This window comes from Myodes glareolus, chromosome 12 (genome assembly GCF_982192425.1).
Source record: "Myodes glareolus chromosome 12, mMyoGla1.1, whole genome shotgun sequence".
In the NCBI taxonomy this organism is placed as follows: domain Eukaryota; kingdom Metazoa; phylum Chordata; class Mammalia; order Rodentia; family Cricetidae; genus Myodes; species Myodes glareolus.
Genome location: NC_142037.1, coordinates 62130119 through 62148835, shown reverse-complemented (window position 1 = coordinate 62148835; position 18717 = coordinate 62130119). Strand labels below are relative to the sequence as shown.

The 18717-nt window shown below is 40.9% G+C and overlaps 1 protein-coding gene across 1 annotated transcript in view; it reads right to left on the bottom strand.

Annotated features, from left to right (window-relative positions):
- Positions 1-18717, bottom strand: part of Pibf1 (progesterone immunomodulatory binding factor 1) — a 154124-nt gene that overhangs the window by 47020 nt on the left and 88387 nt on the right. The window contains exon 14 of the mRNA XM_048421884.3: positions 12519-12621. Within this exon, the coding sequence (XP_048277841.1) occupies positions 12519-12621 (103 nt within the window). The remainder of the gene's footprint in view (positions 1-12518; positions 12622-18717) is intronic.

The following is an 18717-nucleotide window of genomic DNA, read 5'->3' as shown; positions in this document are numbered from 1 at the left end:
TTTTCACTCCCTGGTGGAGAACAACACAACTCTTAATAAAAAGAGGTGATATTTTTTATTTGTGAAAAAGTTAATTGAACAGAATTTAATTCCTCTGATTAAAAAAATTTTCCCAATACGGTATTAAGGCCTTTTTCTGGTTACAGTAATAAGTGTTCAAAAAGTTTCCCAATCCCTTGCTGCCTATTGTTAGTGAGCGTTTCCTTATAGGAAGGCCTCAGAGGTAGTCAATGACTCAGGCACCATCCAACACTGGACTCAGGATTCAGGCCATGACACAACAGTTTATAGGATTGTTGTTCTTCCTTGGTTTCAAACACTGGTGTATGACTCAGAGGAAAGTAGTACCTGCTTATACATAATTATACTTTGCATTTAAAAATTAATTCAAATTACACTGAGATGACAATCCAAAATTATTTTTCTCTAAAGATTTACAAAATATAAACATGACCACATTTTGTTGTGTGTCCTAAAGAAATTTTTTAGCACATTTTCATAAGGCCAAAAGGCTTCTTTCTCTCTTCTGTCTTCTGTTAAATTTTTCTAGAATACCTACTATGTTGTAAAACACCACACATGCTAAGAAGCACCTGGTGGATGCATTTGGCCCAAGACAATGGAGCATGCTAGTGAGCTTCAGTGCTCAGGTGTGTGAAAAGGTTCAAGGCTCAACACAGTAACAGCCATCCAGAAGAGGCTTGTGAACCTGGAAAACTACAGCCTATTTATGATACTGAGACTCGTCGAGCCCAAGTACAGATGTAATGGGAACGAAGGCCCACGAGAGCTGAGAGGAGGAACTTCCTTCTCTTTCAAAGCTCCTCCTGAGAAAGTCAAGTTTGGAGTCTAAAAAAAATTTTTTAATTATTTCTTATATGTACACCACATACATGCTTGGTGTTTGCAAACGTTAGAAGAGGGTATCAAGTCCTCTGGAACTGGAGTTACAGATGATTGTGAACCATTATGCGGGTACCAGGAATTGAACCTGGGTTCTTGGTAAGAGCAACAAGTAATCTCCATTTCTCTCGCCTCCAAGAAATTCAATTTCCCTCCCAAGATAGGGTTTCTCTGTAGCTTTGGAGCCTGTTCTGGAACTAGCTCTTGTAGACTAGGCTGACCTTTGAATTCACAGAGATCCACCTGCCTCTGCCTCCCGACTGCTGGAATTAAAGGCATGCCACCGCCCGGCAAGAAATTCATTTTTAAAGTGACTCGCCTGTATAGTAATTTCAGGTTGGAGTGTGAGTATGTGGAGAATCTGCCTCGGCTTCAGAATAATGGAGAGTTGTCAAGAGTGGACCACAGTCGAGATGACTATTCCAGCACTGCTGTTATCTTTATTTATTTAAAAACAACTGCTGAGCGGTGGTGGCGCACGCCTGTAATCCCAGCCCTCGGGAGGCAGAGGCAGGTGGATCTCTGTGAGTTTGAGGCCAGCAGCTGGGACTGCAGGCAGGCTCCACCATGCCAGCCCAGCTAGAAGACTTCTCACAAGGTTTGTCACGGACCTGCTTGTCCCTGTAGTGCACTAACCACGCACACAGAAGAAACAGGTGTATGTGCTAACCTTTATTTTAACCAATCATTAGTTATTTTAAGGCAGGGCAACCCAGGCTGGCTTTGAACTCAAGATAAATTTTGAGTTCAGGATAATCTTGAACTCCTCATCCTCTTGCTGCTACCCACAAGTTCTGGGATTACGGGCTGATGCCACCATGCCTGGTTTACTGGGTGCTGGGGGGTCAAAGACAGGAATTGGTGCACGTGAAGCAAGTATCCTACCATCTGTGCCCCATGTCCATTTCTGTGGCTCATCATTAAAGCAAATGGTACTTTTTATAAAGTATCACAGCAGAGCAGCCTCTAAACACGAGAGGTGGAGGAACAATGGTTAATGATTATGTAACCTTGTTAAAAACTAGTTCTGGGGCTGCGTCACAGTTCCCGTGAATTTTGTTTGTCCTGACACCCTCTTTATTTCACAAATTCTTCTTTAAAACTTGTCATGAGTCACCAGTTTAATAGAGCACTCATATCCAGTTACATGACATCCAAAATGCCAGCTCCACAAAGAAGTGCCACATGCAATACATCCAGACAGAGAAAGCCAGCTCCCAAATCCCTTCCCAGGACAAAAGCGGAAGTTCTGTTAATCTTGTTAAGATGGTAAGTTAGAATTTCTCTCTGGAAAAGTTGCTTTCCATATGCACTGGGGGAAAGTGGCAGCAAGGATTGTCAAACTCAAAAGTGACAGAAATTGGCCATGACTGTCTCCCCAGAAAGAGAATTACCGCACCCCTGCGCCATCCTCTTTGCCCTCTCCTCCCCTTGTCTCTTTTCCTGCCTCTATCTACCTCTCTTACTTTCCTAGCCAGTCCTACCCTGAGTGCTTTAAACTTGTGCTTCTCATGCCTCTACCATCCTGGTGGCAGCCCTAACCTTTTCCTAGCTGTGTCCTTCAGATTCTATTTGCCATATCTCCCCAAACCTTCTCTCAATAGAATTTACATTATTTACATTTCTCTCTCCCTCTCTCTCCTTTTGCCGGAACTGAGGATTGGGCCCAGGACCCTGCATTTGCTAGGCAAGTGCTGATGACTGACCTAAAATCCCAACCCCACGTTTCTCATTTTAAAGGCAGGGTCTCACAGCAGCCCAGGCTGGCCTCAAACTTGCCACTTAGCAAAAGATGAACCTCTTGCTTCTACCTTCCAAGTGGTAGGTTTATAGGCATGTGTCACCATGACTGGCTGTCTACTGGTCTTAAGAGAGAGGACCTTGTTATATTTCAGGTTAGACTCAAAACTCCTGAGCTCCAGCTGAACTGCTGTTGCCACTTCATTAAACTTGGCTGTACATTTTAGACAAGGTTCACATTGACATCAAAATTGAACAAAAAGTAGTTCTATCTACATTGACACCTCAACACAGAATTTAGGCTTCATTTTTTTTATAATAGTTGAACTGAGACAAACATATTACAATATATATCTGCAGTTACTCTAACAAAGAAGACTTGCTCTGTCCTAAAAATTTCACCAAACCATCAGGCTGGGGAGATGGCTCAGTGTACTTGCTATGCAAATGTCAATATCTGTGTTCAAGTTTCCAGAACACACAAAAGCTGGGAGCAGTAATCTGTACCTGGATCCAGTTCTTCCATGGCAAGACAGGAGAATCCCTAAAGGCTTAGGGCCACCTAGCATGGCATATGCAACAGTGGACAACAAAAAAGAGAATGTGTCTCCAACAAAGTAGCAAAGTGAGGACTGACAACCAAGGCTATATCCTTTGATATTCAGAAGTGCCATGGCATGCATACCCTTGCATTTACACACATATATGCATACAATGTACATATCATACATCTTATGCACACACAGATTTACTGTATGCAAAGAAGGACAGCAATATGATTCATGAAGTGAATGGACTTAACTGAACCCAACCAAGAAAGGACATAATAATAGAACCCATACACAAGTATATCAAAAACAACATTGCGATTATATTTATGGTTGAGAAAATGAAGTCTGAAAATAGGCTATAGCCAGTTTTATGTAAGAAGCAACCTAGATGTCCCTCAACTGAAGAATGGATAAAGAAAATGTGATACATTTACACAATGGAATATTACTCAGCTGTTAGAAAAATGAGATCATGAAATTTTCAGGCAAATGGATGGAGTTAGGAAAAAAAAAACACCCTGAGTGAGGCAACCCAGACCCAGGGATACAAACATGATATGTACTCACTTATAAGTGGGTATTAGCTGTTAAATTAGGGATAGTCACGCTACAATCCACAGACCCAGAGAGGCTAAGTAACAAGGAGGGCTCAAGGTGGGACATTTGCATCTCCCTGGGAAGGGGAAACAAGAGATTTTGCAGGTGCACTTGAGGCAGGAGGGTTCAGACATGGTGGGGGAATACTGGGAAATACAACTGGAATTGGGGGGCATTTGGGGGTTGATGTAGAAAGCTAGTGCAGTGGAAACACCCAGGAATCTACTAGGGTGACCCTAGTGAAGACTCCTAGTAATGGGGATATGGAGCTTGAACCAATCGTTTTTTTAAATTTATTTATTATATATACAGTGGTCTGACTGCATGCCTGTCAGAAGAAAACACCGGATCTCATGAGTTTCAGATGGGTGTGAGCCATCATGTGGTTGCTGGGAATTGAACTCTGAGCCACCCAAAGAACAGTCAGTGTTCGTAACCTCTGAGCCAGCTCTCCAGCCCCCAATCATTTTTTTTAACCAGGCAAGGCTTCCAGTGGTGGGACTGGGACACCAACCCAGCCACAAAAAAAAAAAAAAACAAAACAAAAAACCTTGGACCTTCAATTTGAACTTCCTGCAAGATGTGCTGGGGTAATGGTGGCACAGAACTTGTGGGAGTGGCCAGCCAACGACTGGTCCAACTTGAGGCCCACACCCTGAAAGGGAGCCCATGGCTGACACTGAATGGCCAGGAATCAGAGGCTGGATAGCCCAGAGACCTAGGATAGAACCAATCACAACTGTCAAAATAAAAAGTCAATGTAATGATTTCTAATGACTGCTATTCAGTTATACTCATTATCAGTGCCTAATCCAACTGTCATCAGAGAGGCCTCTCCCAGCAGCTGATGGGAGCAGATGTAGAGACCCACAGCCAAATAATAATCGGAACTCAGGAGACCACCATGGAAGAGGAGGAGGAAGAACTGTAGGAGTCAGAAGGGTTGAGGACACCATGAGAACATGGCCCACAGAATCAACCAAGCATTCACAGTCTCTCACATAAGCATTCACAGACTAACTGACAGTCAAGGAGTCGACATGTTCTGACCTAGGTCCTTGAATACATGTGACAGTTGTGAAGCTTGGTGTTCTTGTGGGCCTCTGTAACAGTGGGAGTGAATGGAGGGGCTGATTCTTTTGCCTGCTCTTGGGACTCTTTTCCTCCGACCGGGTTCCCTTGTCCAGCCTTTATATGAGGTTTGTGGCTAGCCTTATTGTTAGCTTGCTATGCCATGTTCAGATGATGTCCCTGGGAGGCCTGCTCATTTCTGAAGGGGAATGGAGGAGTGGATCTGGGGAGAGGGGAGGCCGGGAAAGTACTGGGAGAAGTGGAGGGAGGGGAAACTGTGGTTGGGATGTGCTGTATAAAAAAAGAATAAAAAAATATGAAATGGACAGAGAATTCTCAATAAAAGACACACAAATGGCTAATGTTTAACAGACTAAAACTACTCTGAGATGCATACTTCCCAGAGCAGGACTGGGATCCTATCTCACTCTGCAAAGGAAATAAAGGACAAGTGAGGCCGCCAGGAAAGAGGAGCACTCACACACTGCTGGCACAGACACAGTGGAACCCGGTCTGGAGTTCCCTCCAGAAAGTAAAAATAGCACTACCATATGATCCAGGATACCACTCCTGGGCACACACTCGCAGAAGTCCACATTGCATTACAGAGAAAATCTTAAAAAGCAGTGAAAGAAGGAGCTTGGCTGGAGGTCATCTATATAGGTGGATAATGCTGATTGGAGAACCTAGGAGACAGGAAATGAAAACCCCAGTACCAGATGTAGGAAACTTCTCTGTGAGTTGTTGGCTAAGATGGCTTCAGAGGCCCCCCAAATAAGTATGCTATTATATTGTTCTGGGATGTCCACACACCTAAATGGTAAGACCCTGTTGGTGAATTCACAATACTTTGGTTGCAGGACATGGAAAAATCAAACTGGAAATGACCCCTGCCTTGCTGACAAGCTTTCATACTGCCAGAAGTTACTATGTAGTCAGCCAGGGAAAAAAGCCAGCATTGTTCTTAGCCAGCTGTAGACCGTGTAAGCTACAACAGCAACTTGTAAGACAAGACCTGCCGGCTGGTACACAGTGGCTAGACGGTTATAGGAGGGTGAACAACTGTGCTCTGGCTGGGTGTGAGGCCGACTACACAGGAAGGAGTTCATGCTGGTGCTGTGGACCTGCTTCAAGGCCCATGGCTGGTGGCTTAGTTAGGTCGACCATCGCTGTGATGACACACCATAACCAAAGCAACTGCGGGAAGAAAGGGCTTATTTTGCTCACAGTTCCATGTAACAGTTCATCATCAAAATTAGTGAGAGCAGGAACTCAAGCAGCGAGGGCAGGAACCTGGAGGCAGAAGCTGATGCTTAGGCCATGGCGGGGTGCAGCTTACTGGCTTGCTCCTCAAGACTTGCATAGCCTGCTTTCTTACAGACTCCAGGACCAGCAGCCCAGGGATGGCACTACCCACAATGGGCTGGGCCCCCCGCTCCATCAATTACTAATTAAATGCCCTACAGGCTTGCCTGATCTTACGGAGGCATTTTATTAATTAAGGTTCCTTCCTCTCAGATGATTTAGTTTGTGTCTGTAAGCTAGAATTTGAGTGAGAAGAGACTAGGTTAGATTACTGGCCATTTACAGGCTGTGAAGGAACATCAGAGGATGTGACACCACAAAGGAAATCACATAAAATCAAAAGCAGAACAAGGACTGAAAACACAGTGCAGCCTCAGCTCCACTGAGGACAACTTAAAGCAGCCACACACACCACCTGGAGTTCCCTAAAGAAATAGAGGACAGGGGAAAATGGTAAATTTACTGATCTCACATAAAAGAAATCCAAGAAAACCCAAGCACAGCAAATATAAAGAAACCACGGCATACCCACCACCATCAAATTGCTCAGGTCAACAACAGGACAATCTGCAAAGCAGCTAAAAAGCTAAAAGAACCTCACATGACCCAATGAGGGACAAAGGCCGGAAGAACATGTCCTATGGAGGGATAAAGGTCAGGAGAACATGTCCTAGTGAGGGACAAAGGCCAGGAGAACATGTCCTAGTGAGGGACAAAGGTCAGGAGAACATGTCCTAGTGAGGGACAAAGGCCAGGAGAACACGTCTGTACTGGTTGGTTTTGTGTATCAACTTGACACAAGTTAAAAGTCATCAGAGGGAAGGAGCCTCAGTTGAGAACCTGCCTTGGTGAGAGATCCAGCTGTAAGCTTTCTCATTTGGTGATCATGGGGGAGGGTCCAGCTCATGGAGGATGGTGTCATCCCTGCGCTGGTGGGCCTTTAGAAGGTGGATTGAGTAAGGCACGGGAAGCAAACCAGTAGCTGCAGCCTCTGTGGTCTCTGCAACAGTGCTTACCTCCAGATCCTGCCCTATTTTAGTTCCTGTCCTGACTTCCTTCATGGATGAACAGTAATGCTGAAGTGTAGGCCAAATAAACCCTTTTCTCTCCAACTTGCTTTTGTCATGGTGTTTCATCACAACATAAACCTAAGACAGATTGGTATCAGGAGTGGGGTGTATTGCTATGACAGATTTGACCATGTGTTTGGGAGAACAGTGAAGGGACTTTGGAACTTTGGGCTAAAAAAGTCATTGAGTGCTAACAGCTCTATGGGATGTTCTGTAGGAACTTGAAAAATAAGAATTTTGAGAGCAGTGCAGAAGATGTAGTGCTGGCTTTTGAAATTTCTGAGGGAAGTTTAAAGATCCCACCAGGGCCATTTGTTGTTCTGAATTCAGTTTTTGTGGTTCTGGTTAGCTGGGGCTGAACATTAACTGTGATTAACAAGATCTCAGATCCTAGAACAACTAAAGCAAAATTTTGTTTGACTGAGATACTTGATGATGGTAGGCTGGAACTAAGAAATTAGAGGTGATTAAGAAGTGACCAGCATCACGGAGGCAAACTCTTCTGGGAAGTGTTTCCTGAAAGCACAGTGAAGCCATGCTTCAGAGGTGGCCAATGTTGTAAGCCTCCTGCTGGCAGCATGAAGTTCAGATTGTGACAGTGCCCTGGTTCTTCCCTCTTGAAAGAGGTATTTAATTCTGAGTCTTAAAGAAGCCCACAGCTGAAGGACTTGAACTTTTAAAAGATTTGGATATATTTTTTAAAGACTTATTTATTTAATATGTACAGAGAGTTCTGTCTGCATGCATATCTGCAGGTCAGAAGACAGCATCATTACAGATGGTTCTGAGCCACCACGTGGTTGCTGAGACTTGAACCCAGGACCTCTGGAAGAGCAGCCAGTGCTCTTAACTGCTGAGCCATCTCTTCAACCTGAGATTGGATATTTTAAAGAGACTGAAATTTTAATGTGTTTGAGATCAGGAAAACATGCCCTGGTGAGGGACAAAGGCCATAAGAACACAGTCTTGGCAGAAATCACGGAAATTACATGAGAGAAATTACATAGGAGGCCGCATCACACTCGCCCACTTCCCCATCTCCCTTCTTCCGATTCCCTGAGTGGGAACGGAACTTGGGGCCTTGCATATGTTAGGAATATACATTACCTTTGAATTGCATTCCAGTCCTCTTTTCATTTCTTTACATTTTTTAGACACAGTCTTACTAAGTTGTTGAGTCTGGCCTTGAAAAAACTCTCTAACCTTACAATTCTCTCCTGAGTAGTGAAACCATATGAAATCATATATTATGAACTGCCAGGTCCAGCTAACTTGACATTTTACCTGGGCAAAACAGCTTTCCAAAACCAAAAATGAGCCAAGGAACTCCATTTCCACTGAACAGAAAAGGGGATTCAAATATTTGATTGTTCCCAAACCATAATCCACAACAGCTGAACAGTAAAGAGGACCCAAGTATTTAGCACTGAATGAATAAACAACCTATGGTAAATATATAAATGTATGTAAGATAGTATTATTGATAAAATTACAAGGTATATTCTACAATGTAGATGGACCTATAAACTAGTATGTTCAGTAAAAGAAACTAATACAAAAGGTCAGATCCTGTATGACTCCATCTATGTGACTATGCTCAATAGGCAAATGCATAGAAGCAAACAGACTGAGTGCTGTCAGAGCTGAGGGCAAATGTGGGGCTGGCTGCTTAGTTGGTACAGATTTTATTATATAGTGATAAACATGTCTTAGAACTAGACAAAAGTGATTGCATCATACCCTGAATGAATATAAGATGACTCACTTTACAATGATTAATTTTATGACATGTAAGTTTCACCTGGGAATTAAACACCAATGATGAATCATAAAACATAAAAAACGATAAATTGGACTTTATCAAAATAAAAAAAATCATACATCAAGGAACAGTCACAAGAGGGTACAAGACAACATGCAGCCTGGTAGGATATATTTGTAATCATTTCTCTGCTAAAGATCTGCAGTCCAGATACGCAGAGAACTCCTATCAATCAACAATAACAAAAGATGCAACTAAACAGCACTGAAAGTGAGTTGAAACACATGCCTATGGTTGAGAGCCCCTAGTAACTCATACTGCAATTAAGTTGTCACCGTGACTACTCAGAGGTAGGATCTGGGTTAGGGATGTTGCTCCTGGTAGAACTTTTGCCTGGGTTCTAGCCTCAGCATGGTAAAGTAAACACATGAATAACAACACCACAAAGCGGTAGGGAATTTAAGAGGTGCTGAGACCACAGAGCATTCACAAACACTCCTGTCCCAGGAGTGGCAGAGACAAAGAGGGAATAAATATGGCTCCCTTCTAGCCTGTGATGCCTTTAGACACACTTCGTAGCCATGACAATTACAAGCCACATACACCTTTATTATATATAAATTATCCAATCTCTACTGTCCTCCATGTGGAAAGTAGACTAAGGCGGGCATTTCTCTATGGATACAGAAGTGATCACGAAGAACTCAGAACATGTTGAGCCGTTAGTCATTAGTGAAATCAGGTCACAGTGGCAACAACTTCACACCCACAAAGGTGGCTAGAATCAACAAAAGCAATTTGTAAGCATGGCTCATCTTATATGCCAACCAGATGGCATTTGGAATCACCTAAAATCTAAGAAATCAAGCATGCCTCTGAAGGATTTTCTCAACTGGGTCATTTGAAACGGGAAGTCCTACTGTAAATCTGGGTCACAGCTGGTGGCAGCTCACATAAAAGGACATGAAGGAAGCTGTAGCTCTTCGCCTGCTGCCTTCACTCTTGCTGGCGAGCTCACCTGTTCTGCTCTGAGCCGTTTCTTCACTGATAACAGAACCTACTTTTCTGAGGTTCCAATGTAGACTGAAAGCCAGCAGCTCTTTAGACTCCACTGAGATGCTATCTATTGGGAATGGTAAGACATATAGTCTCATGGACTACAAGACAACTAGATACTTGGCCTTTCCATCAGGAGACATGCACAGGTAGATTACTCAGAGCACAGCCTGAAAACCACACTAATAAATCCTTTTAAATATATGGGAGAAACGGAAAACCTTAAAACGGGTGGTACAACGTAAGATGGCGGCGATGGCGATGAATCTTGAAGGTAGTATAGCAACTGGAAGACACTAGATACAAGGGTGGCAGGGTGCATAATTCCATTTATATGGAATATATAGAATAGGGACACCTATGGGGAAGGACAGACAGTACATCAGAGGTAGGAAGAGGTGACTGCTCAGAAAGTATAGGTTTCAGTCCAGGGTGATGAAACTGATCAATAAATTAGGTGGTGGTGATGGAATACAACACTGGAAACACGCCAAAGACTACTCATTGAATTTTAAAACTGTTTAAATGATGAATTTATGCTATCTGAACTTTACCACAAAAATAACCACAACAGATTGCAGGAGTTGGAGGCAAAAGTTCAAGAAGTTTAGGAACTCCTAGACAGTTTATTCAACGTTATCTTTGGTCACAAACAAGTTTCAATATGTCTGGGAATATCTGAATATCTGGGAAGAAATTTGTCTCAAAGAAGAAGTGTGTGTCTGTGTGTGTGTGCATGTGTGCGTGTATGTGGAGGGGATTTGAGAGAAGACTCAGTGGTTAAGAACACTTGCTACTTTTTCAGAGGACCTGAGTTAAATTCCCAGCATCCATATGACAGCTCACAACTGTCTGTAACTCCTGTTCTAGGGGATTGAGACCCTCACATAGACATACATGCAGGCAAAACACCAATGCACATGCAACAAAAATAAAATTAAAAAAAAAGCTGTGTGTATGTGTGTAAGGGTGGAGACAGTGCGGCAGGAAAGAGCACTCTATCATAGAGGACCTGGATTTGATTTCCAGAACCCACATGGCGGCTCACACCACCTGTAACTCCAATTTCAGGGGATCCAGATCCATGATGAATTTACATAAATGCAGACAAAACATCCATACACGTAAAATAATTAAAGAGTTTGCCCAGCTGGTTTTCAGTTTTGCTTTGGTCCAGTATTTCCTCACTATGCTCCTGTACCTGTTTTAGAATAATATACATTCTGTGCCATTATATGTTGGAAGTATGTGATCTATATTTTGATTTCAATTTTATATGGGAATATAGTTAAGAAACTGCATGAATCTCAGAAAAGACTTTGAATTTAGACTTGTAAATAAATTTAAAACTATTATATACTATGGGACTTTTGAAGGTGAACTAGATGCATTTTTGCATTATGATACGACTACAGGGATTTGGGGGCCAGGGAATGGAATGTGGTGGTTAGGAAGAAAATGGCCCCCAAAGAGAGTGGCACTATTAGGAAGTATGGTTTTGTTGGAGGAAGTGTGTCACTGTGGAGGTGGGCTTTGAGGTTTTATATATGCTTAAGCCATGTCAGTGACACAGACCAAGTCCTTTTGCCTGATTTTCAGATGTAGGACTCGGGTCCAGCACCATGTCTGCCTGCGTGCCTTCATGCTGCACCGTGATGATGATGATGATGGTGATGACGACCAATGATGTGGAAGTGTAAGATAAATTTCCTTCCCAAGTTGGTTTGGTCATGGTGCTTCATCACAGCAACTAAACACTAAACACTAACTAAACAGGGTTCCAGTTCCAGTGCTAAGCAAGAAACTACCTGCAGCTCATACACCCTGGCACAAGGAAGACAGGTTTTCTCTAGCGGGGTCTCACTGGGTAAACCAACTGCACGCAGTGTACCTATGCCAGGAATACCTGCCAACACAAAACAAACCCAATGGTAATTTTTGTGGGCCGTTTGTTTCATTTCGATTTGTTTCGGCATTTTTTTGTCTTTGCGTCTGATTTTTTTTTTTTTTAAATTTTGATAGACCAAAAACATAAGGTTGGATGAGTAGGGGAGGTAGAGAGGATCTGGGAGGAATTGGAGGAGGGAAAAACATGATTAAAATATATTGTATGAAAATATTTTCCAGTAAAAATAAAAGAGGCTTTTTAAATCAAACAGAAACATAAAAGAATCAAATTATCTGTGAGAAACTTAATGTCAGTCTACTCTGCCAAGCGTGTCTTATCAGTTGCTATCCTCGGAAGGTAAAGTCTGTGTGTCTGTCTCATTACACTTCCTCATTCTGGACAGCTAGTCCCCCTTCTCCTCTGAAAGTTTCAACATTCAGTGAATTTCAGAAATTTGAAATAATTTTGCAACCAGCTTATTTTCAGACTGCTCAGTAAACAGCTCTAGGCATTAACAAAGAGCGCAGACAAGCAAGCACCATGATTCTCCCGTGTCTTTGCGTCCAGCCACTCACCTCTTGGGAAAGCTCTCTCACTCGGGCCTTTTGATGTTCCAGATCTTTTAAAATTAATGAATTTTGTTTTTCTAACTGCAGAACTCTTCTTGCCAAGTGGACGCTAGGTGAATAAAATGAAAAGTATTCATGCTTATAAAAGTAGAATAAAAGCTACCTACACTCAATAGATAATTGTGTGCTAGAAAACCCATTCATTGTTTCCTAATAACATATACAGCAACAGAGAAAATGATAATACAAAGTTATTAAAAAAACACTGGAAGAGCAATACTTCACCACCTCAGAACTCTGAAAGTAACAACCCTAATTTCCATATGATAATTGCAATACACCGATTACGGTAATCTTGGTTTCTAACCTACCAAAGCAGGAACACTTACATTATGCTGCTAGCTTGACCAAAAAAAAGATAGCTATTTACAGCCTTATCATTTTAACAAGTTCCCCAGTCACAAATCAGCCAGGAAATCAGTTGACTATTATGCACAATATAAATTTACATTTGGGCAAGTGTTTACACAGGCCAATATTATGAATTTTATAAAACAAAACACAATCAAACAGGTTTCCTATTGCAAAGGGAGGTGAAAGAGATGTGCAAAATATGAAGAATAACCACAGTGCAGACAAACAGTCTACAATAAAAGAACTTCCTTTCCTTCCAATGATTTGTATCACCACAATATGCACCCCCTCTATGGCAGGGTCTTAATCTGCAGCCTAGGCCAGTCTCAATTCATGCCCCTCACGTTAGTCCAAGTGTTAGGATTATAGGCATAGGCCATTATGCTCTGCAGGCCTATCACAAAACTTTTCTTAAGGAAAAACGCCTCATCTATTTAAATAATTATAACGACTCAATGAAAACAATACAATTCTTTAAAGAAGTACTAGTAACGCTGAAAACCATGTTCTTAAGAACTACACTGCATTTTTATAGTCTATATTAGTTTAGTTATCAATTTAACCTAAAAATGTAGAATTGCTGGAATCCAAATGGATAGAATGTTTCACAATGATAAGATGGGTTTCTTATTTTTTTTTTTTTAAATTTCTAACAAATAACGCCAGATAAAAGAGCGAGCCCTATTGTGTTGTATGATCTTTTTTTGGCTTTTTGTGGGGTCCACCACCCAGCTCCCAAATACATCACACAGAGGCTTATTAGTACTTACAAATGCTTGGTCTTTGCTTGGTTTGTTTCTTGCCAGCCTTTCTTAACTTAAATTATCCCGTCTACCTTTGCCTCGGGGCTTTGATCTTTCTCTAGTCCTGTATACCTTTCCTCTTCTTACTCTGCATGGCTATGAGGCTGGGAGGCTGGGAGGCTGGGAGGCTGGGAGGCTGGCCTCAGACATTCTCCTCCCCTTATCCTCTCATTGCTCTTCCTCTTTCTCATTTTTAATTCTGTTTATCCTCTCTGCCTGCCAGTCCCACCTATCCTTGTTCCTGCCTCACTATTGGTCATTCAGCTCCATATTAGACCATCAGGGGTTTTAGACAGGAAAAGAATCACAGCTTCACAGAGTTAAACAAAGCAGCGTAAACAAAGGCAACACACCTTTACATCATTAAACACATGTTCCACTAAATAAACAAAAGTAACACACCTTAAAATAATATTCCTCAACACTATTGTATGTATATTTCCCAACCAAAGACAAAGGAGTTCGCATCAGACTCTGCTAAATACCATCCAACATATTTATGTGTTAGAACTGCCCACCCAAGTAAAAAATACAAGTTCCAATCCATGTTTATACAGAGATCTCAACAGTATGTCTACACCTTATCATCTTTGAGCTGGCACGCATTTGCCAATCAGCTGAAATCAAAGTTGAAAAAGCAGCAGTCTTCATCTTCTGAGAATCATTCTCCAAAAACCCTTTCTGCAATGAACACAGCAGACAGCAATGTGAAATGTGGCTGGAGCTGCGCACACGTCACTACAACAGCATCTGACACCACCTTCGCCACCCTCCTAACGGCCGTCTTTTGTCTTTCTCCACTCTGCTAAAAGTCTCGTAACCCTCTACTCCATTTTAGGGAACCTCAACTACTTCTTCTCTATGAGTTTTAAAGGAATTTATAGTTTACATTTTATTAATTTTTATTATAAAACCATACTTTATATATAGCGATACAATTTACATATTAACATTGTAATGAAATTTGACATAGTTTTGTACAGAAAGAAATTCAGGTTATAAGACCTCTCCCTCCAGGGGAAAAGAAAAAAAAAATCCCATTTTCTTCATGAGTCCATACAACAAATGTATAGTTTTGGTTTTTTTGGGATAAGGTTTCACTTTGTAACTGTCCTGAAACATACTTCTGTACAAAACTATGTAGACCAGGCTGGCCTTGAACTCAGAGATCTGCCTCTTGAGTGGTGGAATTAAAGGCATGAATCACCACAACTGGCTCCAATGAAATATCTTAATGTTAATTTTGAACTAAATCTGTTGGTGTAAATGCTGCTTTTAACTGTATCTGTAAATTCAGTATTTTAGAACACTAGCTCCAATTCTGTTTAGTTAATTAAAAATACTGATTATTATCAACCACACTTCCATCTTCTTTCTCACCCTTCATATACATATGCTGGGCATTGTTCTCCATATTTTTATTTCTCAGAGAACTTACCCTTTAGTTTTTATTGTTAAATAACAATTTCTCAACAAATGATGAAGGTATAGGCAATATTTATATAATATTGATTGCAAGAATGAACACAGTCAAATTCAATAGCAAAGAAGTACTGATGAGATGTGATTTTTATGCAAATAAAACTTTGTGTTCTCTATTAAGAGATAAGAGATGCATGAAATAATGAGATGCAACTGGTGCAGGACAATTGTCTATATTCTGTCAATTATGTTTTAAGTAAATGCTGATTGGCCAGTAGCCAGGCAGGAAGTATAGGTGGGACAACCAGACAGGAAGTAGAGGTCGGTCAATGGAACAGAACTCTGGAAAGGAGGAAGCCCATTTCTCGCCAGTCCTGTCCCAACCACATAACAAGGAAGATGTGATCTGCCCTGCTGAAAAAGTTACCAAGCCAAGTGGCTAACATATACTTGAATAATGGGCTAATATTAGTTAGAAGAGTTAATAAGAAGCCTGAGCTAATGAGCCAATCAGTTTACAATTAATGTACACCTCTATGTGTTCTCTCTGGGGCTAAATGGCTGTGGGACCTGGTGGGAGGACAGAAACCCCATCAACACACAACTGTCACCCTTAAACAATATTCTGAAGATGCTGGTGACCTGGTGATGATGACACTGGTCATTGCTTTGGGTAATTTTTTTTTTAGCATAATGCTCTTAGGTAGATATGGTGACAAAATGAAAAATATATCACATAAATACTAAATCAAGAAATTCCATGCCAGTACTCTAGTGTTAACACAGGAACAGTATCCTAGTAGGAAGGTCCCTGGGTTTTAATTAAGGCATTTGGAGATAGAAAAATAACTCAAAACAGAAGCAAGGCCCTACAGCATGGGTATGACATGCCCGAGAACTGAAGCCGTAGTTCCAGGGATCCCACCCTTCTGACCACCACAGGCAATGGGCGCACATACACAGCATACACATATGTGCACGCAAAACTCTCACATGCATACAGTGAAATAATACATTTTTTAAAAAAATTCCATACTAGGCAGTAAATCTTACAGATTAAAAATGCTATAAACATGTCTCCCAGCATCCAGATCAACCCAATCAAAGAGGTCCACACCAAGACAACAGTGCTTGGGTGTCGCCCGTGTGGTGTAGAAACATGAGCAATACATACAACCAGAAAATCCTGTCTGCTATTTTCAAATTGTTGCTACTCAAACAAAAACACTACTTCAGATTTTCAAGTTTTATCACGTCAGGGAGCTAATTTTATTTTAATCTACTTCAAGTATACAAGCCCTTTTTGGCTTTCCACTGTTGTGTACCAGAAAGAGTTTGAAGAAATTTTAGCAATTTATGCTTATATGAAACTTCAAAATGTGAGTACCTCATTGTATACTTACATGCTGATCAGGGTCAGTGGTGGCTCATGCCTTTAATCCCAGCACTTGGGAGGCAGAGGTAGATGGATCTCTGTGAGTGTGAGGCCAGCCTGGTCTACAAGAGCTAGTTCCAGGGCGGGCACCAAAGCTACAGATACCTTGTCTCAAAAAACAACCCCACCCCCCAAAAAAAAGAAAGAAAAAGAAAGAAAGAAAGAAAAATAAGAAAGAAAGGAAAATTAATTTTAGGGTTAAATTTCAAAGGAGAAACACAAAGCGACTGCCACTTCTTCCCAGGGAACCGGCCATAGCGCGAGAGCTGCAGAAACAGCTCACAGCAGACAAAGTAAGGGCCCACGCCTATGTACTTGAAAATGCTTCATTAAAAATTTACAACAAAAAATTTAATTGAATTATTTTAATTGGTGTCTAGGGAGAAATTCTGGAACCCTGGCTTTTCTTGCTGTGCAACTGACTTAAGAATGCACTAACTGATACAACCTCCTAGTGTTTACTGGACACTTACTCTATGCCAAACACTGTGACGTGATCTTCAAAAACATTTTCTCAATTTAATATTTAAAATATTCTTTTGGAAGCAAGAGGCTTAATTCTTTTTCATGGGATTCAACATTTATTGACAGTAACATGGCACTTAAAAACAAAAACTCTTAAAAAACCTCAAAATTTTAAGTAGCTATTGAAAATGATTTTGAGCGAGGCATGGTCACGCACACCTTTAACTCCAGCATCCAGGAGGCAGAGGCAGGTGGATTTCTGTGAGTTTGAGGGCAGTCTGGTCTACAAAAAGAGTTCCAGGACAATGAAGGATGTTACACAGAGAAATCCTGCCTAAAAACCCAAGCGGGGTGGGGGGTGGGGGGGATACTTTTCAATGTTAGTTTTAATGTAACAGATTTCACCATGATGTCACACACACGTGCTGCTAACTTGTTCTCACGTCCATCTTTCCTTTCCCAAGCCCTCTTCCTATTCCAACTCTTCATTATTCATTCCCCAGTTAGTATATTTTGAAGAATATTCATGGTGGAATAGCAGGTTAAAAACTAAACTACTAAAAATGTATAATGTATAAAAGGAACAAGGAAATTAATGTTTACATAAATTTCTGATTGGTTATTTTGAATAATGGAATTACCAGCAATTTAACCAATTTTAAAAATTAGATAAATATTTATAATCAATTAAATGTTAACATAAAATATTTATTATTGACTGTTAAAAATACAAAATTTTAAATCAAATTAAGTATGAAGGAGATACATTATATAGCAGTTGAGAAATAAGTTCTTTGGAATTTTTAATACACTTTTGCATAAGCTGATAACGATAACTTTATTATGCAAGCACTCCATTTACTGCTATGAGTCATTTTATATAACTCAGTTTAAATTTGCATTGCTTTATGCCTAGGACTAATAAGTATAGATTTTCTAAAGGCTGCATTGCTCATCTTAAATAAATTTCAAGAAGGTACAGGACAATTTATTCTATACAAACAGCCCTTAAGAGACCAACTGTTCACTGCACAACCTTCAAAAGTACATCAAATCCTGAAATGGATTAGATGCCAATACTCAAATTGTGCACATAGTAGGCACTCAATAAAAGTTGTTGAGTGAATAGGTGTAGGGATGCTACATGTCCTCTTTGGATGTCTAGACTTACACTCTCTCTCTTTCCTCAGTTTAGATGACCTGAGAAGCACTTCCTCAAAATAGCCCTCTGGCTCACCATGAGAAGAATGCCTGGCACCAGCTGGCAGGGGTATTAATAGCACACCCATTAGGCACTTGTTCAGGGCTCACAGATAGCTCAGTGATAGAATCTTCAGAAATATTTGGACAGTTAAGATCATCTGGACTATGAATCACTTGTGGTTCTTTAAATCTTTGGTGATTAACAACCAAACCAAACCAAAACAAAAAATCCCATCTTATGGTTTTAGAAACTTCTTTAAAAGAATGAGGGGCAACAACAACAAAAATCAGATTTACTTTCAAAGCTCAATGTTCTGGGCTGTTGAGGCTTATAGCAGTGAACTTCTCTTTCCCTATAGAGACTATCTATAGGATTCAGATGCTAAAAAAAGAACTCGGCATTCTTCCATTAGAATTCAATTTTGATTATTTTACCAAACATTTTCTACTAATAGAGAAGTCT